Source organism: Dunckerocampus dactyliophorus, chromosome 1, assembly GCF_027744805.1.
Source record: "Dunckerocampus dactyliophorus isolate RoL2022-P2 chromosome 1, RoL_Ddac_1.1, whole genome shotgun sequence".
Classification (NCBI taxonomy): domain Eukaryota; kingdom Metazoa; phylum Chordata; class Actinopteri; order Syngnathiformes; family Syngnathidae; genus Dunckerocampus; species Dunckerocampus dactyliophorus.
Genome location: NC_072819.1, coordinates 31,771,453 through 31,781,479, shown reverse-complemented (window position 1 = coordinate 31,781,479; position 10,027 = coordinate 31,771,453). Strand labels below are relative to the sequence as shown.

At 38.4% G+C, this 10,027-nt stretch overlaps 1 protein-coding gene across 1 annotated transcript; it reads right to left on the bottom strand.

Moving 5' to 3' along the window:
• Positions 1–848: 848 nt before the first annotated feature.
• Positions 849–8,112, bottom strand: tac3a (tachykinin precursor 3a). The gene is made up of 9 exons (XM_054781811.1): positions 8,012–8,112; positions 7,893–7,931; positions 4,574–4,795; positions 4,206–4,321; positions 4,016–4,118; positions 3,828–3,857; positions 3,687–3,740; positions 3,314–3,380; positions 849–3,093 (listed from the first exon to the last, which is right to left on the bottom strand). The coding sequence occupies exons 4-9, from the start codon at positions 4,305–4,307 to the stop codon at positions 3,075–3,077; spliced, it is 375 nt and encodes a 124-aa protein (XP_054637786.1). The 5' UTR covers positions 4,308–4,321; positions 4,574–4,795; positions 7,893–7,931; positions 8,012–8,112; the 3' UTR covers positions 849–3,074.
• Between the last annotated feature and the right edge of the window lie 1,915 nt (positions 8,113–10,027).

Sequence of the window (10,027 nt, the reverse complement as noted above, 5' to 3'; positions counted from 1 at the left end):
ATTTAAATTCTGCACCTGACCCTGCACCATTCAGCTCAGACATTGAAATAGAGACAAGCTCATTTTAAAGTAGATGATTGCAACAGCAACAATGCCCTGTCAACAATGACATAATTGGTCAATTTGTTGTTTATGATGCAAGTAAAATGCATTTGCAATTCTTATGACAGAAACCATTACTAATTCTGTCACCCATGGGATTGCCTGTTCATTTAGTCACGTTGTACCTCGCCTGTCAGAGAGAAAAGAAAAATACTGGTCATGAAATCAGAATTTAAAGTGAAGTCAGTATGTGATATGATGATGAAATTGTATATTTTGTATATTGGGGGGAAAAAAAACAATTGTTTAAACATGACGAGTATCCAAAAATCACAGTAACAAACCTGTTTACTTGACACCATTCCTACATACAGTATACTGCGTCAATGCTTGACTGATCATCTTCAAGTAATCTATTTATCTATTTATCTATCTATCTATATATATATACATATATATACACACACATATTCACACACATATTTACATTTGTTTGAGCTGAAGCATTAGGCATTTAAATAAAAAATAAATAATAAAAAAATGAAAATCAGGAAGGGGGCAAACACTTTTTCACACCGCTGCATATTGTATATTGCAGAGACCAGCGATGCCCATCTCCAGCATATATAATATACTGTCAAAAATAAAGCATTGATAGTGGTAACTAAATTATTGAATTAATTACACTAAAATCTTTTACGTAATTAAAGCATGCACGACATGGAAAGCCACACTTCCTCTATTATGACGGCTGACAGAGGCAAGTGTAGCGTCCTCACAGAGTCACACAGAGTTTGATGCACTTTTATAACTTTATTTTGACTTGAACACATCAACAGCAATGCAATTCCAACATTGTGCACGTATCTCCAGCTCGCAAACACGTATCTCCGTTCATCCTTGGAACAACATGTCCTCATTCTCTCCATATTCGCATGAGCTGCATTCACGGGATTTCTGAACAGTTTCAGCCAGTTTCTCTTATAGTCTGCTATATTATGCTTTAAAAATGTCATCAAATATAACTTTTTTTGTTTGTGAGAATCAGTTATGTGCATTATTTTTCCTCAGGGTCTTCAGCGCTGCTTTGACCTGGCTGGATCATTCCATTATGTGTTAGATGAGCTGATGTATACACCCTCAAGTACTATACCTACCACCTGAGTGCGCATGGCCGATCATGCTATCAACCCCTGCTAACTAATTCTGATGCACAGCAGTGACTGCTGGAGATCAATTAGTCCAAGTCATGCTTTCAATGGAAGCTTTCCTGTCAACTAAACTGCTGTAGAAATGGGGAAAGAGGAACCAAACTCACAGTTTACAGGAAACAGGACCGCAGCTACACTGCACATCGTATGATCACTTTTATGTACGTGTGAGTAAATGTTCCAACATAGATATTACTGAAGCTACTTGAGCTGAGCGCAGGGAAACTGGGCTGAATTTTGAAACTTGTTATTCAAAAATGGTAACCAACCCAGAAATGTCATACTAGGTTAAACATTTGGACAATGCCTTGATTTGACCTAACCATAACTGACATTTTAATCAAAAACATTTCAGTCAAAAACTCAAAGTCAAAAATCTTAACACTAAGTGGCAGATTAATAGTTCTCAATTTGCGTGGGATTACACTTTTTTTTTTTTTTTTTTTGCATTCCATGCCTCATTTTAGGCCACTTAGTCATGAGCATCATTTCATGCCTTTTAGTTACACAAGTCATTTCACATCTTTGTGTGGTTCAAGTTGTAAGAGAGAGTGTGACCACTGACCCACAATTGACTAAATGATGGTGGTGGACGTCTATTCATGTCGTCATCATTGCTAATGGAACGCTCGCTCATGATGGTGATCAAATGCACTGTCACAAAATGTCCCCACAAACTGATGTGCCATGTCTGATGTCACACACCTTGAAATGGACCTCTGGCCAGTTAATGTGCCTCAAAATCCCAAGCCAGCAGCAGTTGGCAGTCCATGACATACCCTGTACTTCCGTCTCAGAACACCTAAAGGAAAACTGCACTTTTTTTGGAATTTTGTCCATCATCCACAATCCTTATGTGAAACATGAACACATTTTTCATTAGCATGAACCAGCTAACATTGCACATAATGGGAGGCACCTATTTCAACAATAAAGCCCAACAGTGTTCCGTTTACATAACTGACCTGTTTTTAACCAAGCTATATTGTTATTGTTATACATAACACAAAAAACTATATTCATCAACGCCTCGCTAGTCTCAGCTAGATGCACGTTTGCTGTCAGCATTTTTTTTCTGAGGACTGGAGCACAAGTCTTGTGCTGGAAGACACAGCCATCCCAATGAGAGCCGACATTGTAAGTGTCGTCGCTGTTGTTGACGGAAGCAGCATTAGCTCCTATGTGAAATCAATGCGCCTAAAAAAGAAGTTTTGGTAATGTTTTAAGTAATCAAAATACAGCCAGATACTGTAAGCATTACATTTTATCATCGATGTACCTGTTAATGCATGATCACAGCACGTATATAAAACGACAAAACGTTGTTAGAGGTTTTTTTCAGCGGGCTTTGTAGTCGAAATAAGTGCCTCCCATGACGTGAAATGTTAGGTGGCTCATGCTAACTTGTTTTCTCTTTTTAGAATACACAGAAAAGGGAAAGAAATATGTGTCCATGTTTCACATAAAGATTGTGGATGATGAGCAAAATTCCAAAAAACGTGCAGTTTTCCTTTAAGCCTCAAACAAACACGGCAGGATATGAGAACCCAAATTAAGGTCTTGTTCAGCTATTTGATGTGAGCAAATATTGCAGTTGGTGAGATTGTGTTCCTCATCACAGCCGATAAATACAAATGGAATAAATGATGTATAAAAGTAGGTTTATTTTGAATTTTAGAGGAAATGAATATAGTAATATTAAAAAGTTAAATGCATGAGATGTCAGGTTCTTTCATTGGCCACTTTGCAGGTTTAACAGTGATTCATGTTTGTGTCAGTCACTTCCTTTACTGTGTTGATGCTGTTTCTGTTTCTTTTATGTCACATCCCTTGAAGAAACCTGCAACAAAACACATCAGGCAGGCCTGAAATAAAAATGGCTTTTACATCTGTGTGTATTTAAACATTTCAGACATATACAGTCCTTTCATGCATTTTAAACACACAACCTTGAGGAAACAAATGCTCTATGTAACATTTTTTTAAAAAATGTTTTTTTGTTTGTAAAAAAAAGAAAACTTTCTGATGTTCCGGCTCAGTGAAAGCCAGAATTCACCAACCTCAGCCTACACTTGTTCACAAAAATTCCTCTCTTCTCAGGGTACTCTCTCCTCCATGGACCTTTATCTGAGTGTAAAAAAGAGAATATACACTAAGCATGGCTTTAACAGGTTTTTTTTTGTCACTGACAGGTATTAATTTAGATGTATTTAATCCATTGCCATCCCGATATCAGAAACAGCTCACATGCAGTGTACATAACCACAATAATAAAACATAGTTGAATCAAAACCTCCCTGAAACTGAGCTGGTCATATTTTCAAAGATAGCATTTTTGTTATAGTTCTTGGATTGGATCTCATGAAATTGTGAAGCTGTTTTGTCCAGATAATCCAGAATTTTCAATAAACTTCTTAAAGTCAGCACACTCACCAGGTTCAGAATTTCTCCTTCCCATTAATCCAACAAAAATGTCATGCATTTCCCCTGAAAAGTAAGAGCAGTGACATGACATTTTATCCCAAAATTGTTTTAAATAATAATAAAAAATGTTTGCTATATTATGGTATTTACTTTTTTGTGGGGGCTGCACAGTATTTGCATCTGAAACAATCATTGCAAATGAAATGGATATATGAAAAGCACATTTAAGCAAATGCATCATTTTAATAAATAAACCCAGACCGTTCTTAGATCCACAACAACCATTTTAATGCTTTTACAATAACAGATTTGAAAACAATAAGTTAAAATAAACTCACCGGCAGCATCTCTTCTGCCCATCAGACCCACAAAACTGTCATAATCCAAATCGCTATACCGCTTCAAGACGTTTCGTTTGGGGTTGTATAAACCCAGACGTTGCTGCAACGAAAGACACACATCGATCAATTTAAGCAAGGAAGTTGCTAAACGTGGTTCGATTGTTCGTCTCTACACAAAAAGACCTACAAGTGGAGTAAGCCTTCCTGACTCCGGCTCCTCGCATCTGGACTGACTACATGGAAGTTTGACGATGAGAAGCAGAGACACCAGTAAAACACCTCCTCTCATTTTCTAAGCAACACCTGGAAAACAACATTAGCATCAACTCTTTTTCCCCCCATTTAAGTCAATTTACTGCTGATTCCTGCTCTTGTTAAAGGGGAAGAGGGCGCACTTGGTGCGTAAATACGCATGATGTGAACACACACCTTATGCACTATATAGTTTGCGCGACTGTTGCTTGACGACAATTGGAAATAGAATTAGCAGGAATTGTATATGTATTTAGTGTTATAATCTTCCCCATTAGTATTATTTTAAATATATTTTCTTACCTGTTGTGTGTGGAGAAAATGATGAGCGGCGTGTTCAGGTCCAGAGTGGAGAGAGAGCTGCTCCGGATAAATGGGGCGTCCACGCTTCGGGGGGGAATAAATAATAGCTGGATACCTGCGTAACGCCAATCAGCAAGTGGAACGTAGGTGGAGTTGAAGATCTTACATCATGCTGGGCTGCAAACGATGGTAGCGTGCTCATTGATGGGTTCTCCCCACCCCCTGACAGACGGAGACACACGCACGCACACACACACGCACACACACACACACGCACACACAGTACATCGACATCATCATAAAGCCCACACGCAATTGTGGAAAGATAATTAAGGCTGAAGAACATTACAATCATGAAATAGTCTATTTCTCGTCTTCACTGTCATTTATCCATCATATTGCAGCCAACTGGTGTACTCCTTTTGGTGCCTTTCCACTCCATCGACCAGTTTACATGGTCACTGTCAAGATCCTAATCTTTTTAGGAGGTCATTATAAAGATAGCAGCTGCATCTGCATGTCACAATACAAGACGGTGATGAATGTGACAAGATGGCCACACAGCTGTGCTTGGAGCTGACTTGCCCACAACGATAGACTATAAATGTAGTACTCGAAATATATGAATTACTTGTAGAGTTCATCTTTTGCAATGATGTCAGTATTTGGAATAAAACAGATAAAAGCTGGGAGACATGAGTGAAGCAATTCAATTTATTAATGGTTTGATTTGCAGTGGTCTATAACTGCACTGGGTACACACCACGTGTGTGTATCCACTGGGCTTAACTGCAAAACACGTTGAGACACAACAGAAAAATCAACAGGCACACACCTTTTGAAAATGTTAATTTATACATTTTTTGGAAATCCCCATGTCAAATGAAATGTATGCATGAATGAATCTGCTGGTGGCAACCAAATAGTGCATTCCATTTTACCTCAACCTCTTCAAGACAAGATTAATCAACAATAAACACAATCAAAGAATACGTAACCACCCCGATACAATTTAAGTTACATTATTTATTTTCTTTAGAGGGGCAAAATATGAGAAACACACCAGTATGATGCAGTACAGTTCTGTAATAAAAACAATGACCACAATAATAAACATATTGTTAAATTAGTATCTTAATGGATATCAAACTTGAACATTATAATCTTTGAAAAGATAAAAGTAGAGCCTTTTATTGGACATTGCATAGTGTCCCATATTATTCTCAGTCTAAATTTCCTCCGGTATATATGACGCAGTTTGCAAGCTTTGATCATTTAGATCTGGCATGCTGTAAAACCAATAATCACCTTCGGTGTTTATGTAAATTCAATGTAGATCTATGACTAAAAGATCCTTCCCTTCTCAATAGCAGCTGAAAACTTTAAAATTTTATGCTCACACTAAACATACCATTTATCTTCCAATTACGCAAGCAATTACTCTTTCATTGCAGTCATTCAAAATGCAAACTGACATGAATATTTCATCAGTTTTAAAGTTGGAGATTACAGCTATACACAGCTATACAAAACAGGAAGAGCTACAAACATCAGCTGCTTTGGCCTCTGGAGTTTACCATCACCCAGAACAACAAAGCACCAGGCAACAACATCAAATCACGACTTTCACCAAAGGTTAGGCTTTGTATGTTTTAGTAATGACTTCCCATTTCCATATTTGTCCTGTTCCTGCGTGTCGTAGCGTGAGGGCAAGGTGAGGATGCGGGAGTAGTGCAGGGGAGAGGGTGTGATAAGGAGATCTGACAGAAGTGGGGAAGTCATTAATTGCATTTTTTACATTATTGATGAGTGTTTTTGTCACCCTTGGTAATCAAAGCAGAATAACACAGAGCATGGGGAAAGAGAACCAGAGGCTGTTTTTCCACAATGTGCCGTAGCGGCTTTCCTCTTGTGTATCGGATCCTGGGCTACATGGATGTCACATACCTTGACATGACATGCGTGACCCAAGATTTACTCTATATATCTTGTGTCTATGTCTATGTCTTTTCTCTGGGTACTTCTGCTTCCTTCCACATTACAAAAACATGCATGTTAGGTTAATTTGAGAATCAAAATCAGGGGTGTATGTATATACAGGGTCAGGCAAAAATGATCTGACACATTTGTAGGTTAAATAAAAGACAAATAAAGTAAAGAAACAAGAAAGTGTTTTTATTTTCGAAAAGACCATATAATGCCATTCTGTTTTATTATGTTTTAAAAATTAAATCAGTCAAATGGGATCCATTATTGTCCACACACTCAATGCAGATCCACTAGCTCTGAAGTTGGTAACCCATAACGAGATCGTGTTTCGAGCTGGTACGTGATCATGTCTAGCAAGATTGAAGTGCAAACGGAACACTCGTTGTGTTGCAGTTACAGATTCGAAACGTTTCCACAATGAAAGCGCGATGCTCACCAGTCCAATTCATGGCAGCAACTGAAAAAGCAACGAAAAACAATGGCATTATAAAGAAACAAAGCAAAATGACATTATTATCCGAAAAATATGGCATTATATGTACTTTTCGAAAATAAAAACACTTTTTTGTTTCTTTACTTTATTTGCCTTTTATTTAACCTACAAATGTGTCAGATCATTTTGCCAGACCCTGTATATGTATATACATACATATATATATATATATATATATATATATATATATATATATATATATATATATATATATATATGTATATATACCATCCGCAGTCTCATTAGGAGCATACCCCGACGTTGTCAGGCATGCGTACAAGCACGTGGGGGCCACACAAACTACTGAGAATCATTTTGAGTTGCTACAATGACATTTTAGCAAAATGGACCAGTGTGCTGTATCATTTTTTCACTTTCATTTTTGGGGTGTCTTTGATTTCCCCCCTCTATAGGGTGATCATTTTCATTTCTATCAAATTATGTGGCATCATTTTGTTACTAATACATCACCCACTTATTATCAGGAAAGATATTCAAGATCATTTTTCCCCCAGTTTAGATCTGATGTGTTTTCAAAGTGTTCCTCTAATTTTTTTGAGCAGTGTATACGTATATATATATATATATATATATACACATATACACTAAGACAAAATGTGTTATTATTCAGTATTAGTATGAGTATTTCAGCTTTTTATATTTACATTGTTCCTTTTGTTTGTTTAATTTCACTTCTACAATAAAATCAAGCCACTGGCCACACTTTGGATACCCCTGCTCTAAAATGTCCATAGGTGTGAATGTGAAGTGTGAATGGTTCTTTGTCTATGTGTCCTGTGATTGACTGGTGACCAGTCAGGGCTGTACCGTACTCACCCAAAGTCAGCTGGGATAGCCTCCAGTTCGCTGGTGAATCTAATGAGGACAAGCGGTTTAGAAAATGGACGGATTGATGTATAGAAATATAAAGCATAATATAACTAATCCAATCATACCTTTGCGCACAGGGGCACAGTGATGCTAGTGCAGAAAAGGGCCTTATTCTGTTCCTATCAAGTTGGAGTTGCCTGGTGTGAGTCCGTACAGGTGTGTCAGAGCTCCCCTCTGAGCTCCAGACAGCTCAGAAATGACCTGATAATTTCTCACCAGGACCAGCAGTATGCTCATTCCTTGATCTGTAACAGTAGGGCTGGGGGGTGGGGGTGGGGGTTTGGGGGGTGGGGGTCTAACTGGAACTCTATATGAGAGAGAACAAAGGGTGTGAAATGAAGCTTGCTGAAACATGCTGAGCTCAATTAATTTAACCTTTATTTATCCACGTAATGCGATTGAGAACAGATTCTCATTTGCAGTTCCGACCTGGCCAAGAGGCAGTAGACAACAGAATAAAACAAAGCAAAAGAAAAGCAAAAACAAATACAGCAACAACAAACTGTGCAGTGTAATGTAATCACATCGTAGCACGAGTTGAATAAAAGGTTCATAACAGGCTAAAAACAGTTTCGCTCACTAAAGTTTTAAATGATCATATTGGGATGAATGAATGAATATAAATGCGCATGGAGTGTGAGTCAACACACATAGCTGGTCTCCTCTTAAAACACACATACTCTCCATTTGCAATGAGATAAATGCTTTAAAAAGGTAATTATGGTTGTAGAGTACATCATGCATTTTGTGTATGACAAAGCAGTGTTATGGAAGTCCATTTATCACTAGACAGTATGTTTGCTTACTGATATTGATGATAATTAGCTTTAACATTGAACAGCCGGGACATTTTCATTTAGTTTTCTTGTGCATGGGTGCATGATGCTCTGTGATTACTCAAAGCCCGCTTTAGAGCAAATATGCCTGAGGGCGCGTTACAGCGGTGCCGTTTATTTTGGGGTCAACGTAAGCACGCGGAAGTGCACATGCCGTTTTGCGCCTGTTGAAGACGAGCAGCAGATAAGAGCCTGCAGTGCTGTCACGCTTTGCCTCTCTGACAGAGTTGCCAATCATCTGTTTATCCAAGCTGCCATGGCTTGTGAGGGAGAAGATCTAGCCACTTCCACCCTAGAGTTGACACACTGCCACACAGCTCTAACATAGGAAGGGAGGTGTTATGAAAGAGCCTGTGACTCGAGCTAGGCGGAAGTGTGTGAGAGTGAGACGGCTGGGATGTGAAAAATTGTACATTTATGCTATATTTGATTGGAGTTGCGTGCACAGCTTTTGAGTTATACCGGCCAGTGAGTCCAAAGGGGATTCTGAATGTGTGAAGAGGAAAGCAGTTGTTGACACACACACACACACACTGGCTATCCCTGCTGTTCGCTCTTGCTTGTGGCGACATAAAGACTAAAATAAGCAGTTTTAAATGATATCAAGCCCACCACACCACAAGACATACCTGTCAATAATTGAGTTAATGGGCTGGCATCCTATTGGTGGGATACAACATGGAGTCATCTTTGTCCTTTTCTTGGAGGCATGGAAAATGACTTTGATGGGTGCAGTTTTAGTTTATGTGCACCTCTCTGTGATTCACAATGTCCTCATACGTCGCTTATAACGAAATTTTAATTTTAAATATTTTTGTTTGGATTTTGCTTTTCTTTCAGAGATGATTTACATTAGGTCATGTTGAGCATGTGGAACTGTGATACTGAATGTGCTGAACCCTGTTGGTTGTTTTAAAGTGCTTGAAAGCAAACCCAAGTGTTGTTCCCTCACGATTGTCAATGAAAGTGGTCTGTTGAGGAAAATAAGACCCTCTGCAGCTGCTTACTCGATTCAATCCCTCCCGCTCGTTTCCCCTAAATTTCCACAGAAGTGTTTTGGTCGGTTTGTAGTACTGCTTATTTTCACCTGAAAGAAGCTACAGACACAGCATTCTTTTGGCAACAATGGGCAATCGTCTGAAATTGATTCCTCCCATCAGTCCTCCATTTAAGTTTGTCAGTCTGATTTTAACACTGGTCTTTTTACCATGGATGTATGATAGACCATGCAGAGTTTTTTTATGA

Excerpts from the sequence above, each read along its gene's own strand:
- tac3a (XM_054781811.1), bottom strand. The coding sequence starts at position 4,307 with ATGAGAGGAGGTGTTTTACTGGTGTCTCTGCTTCTCATCGTCAAACTT. Across the intron at positions 3,858-4,015 it reads GGGCAGAAGAGATGCTGCCG|ATGCAAATACTGTGCAGCCC; the intron begins GTGAGTTTATTT and ends TGATTGTTTCAG. Across the intron at positions 3,741-3,827 it reads TGTGCAGCCCCCACAAAAAA|GGGAAATGCATGACATTTTT; the intron begins GTAAATACCATA and ends CTTACTTTTCAG.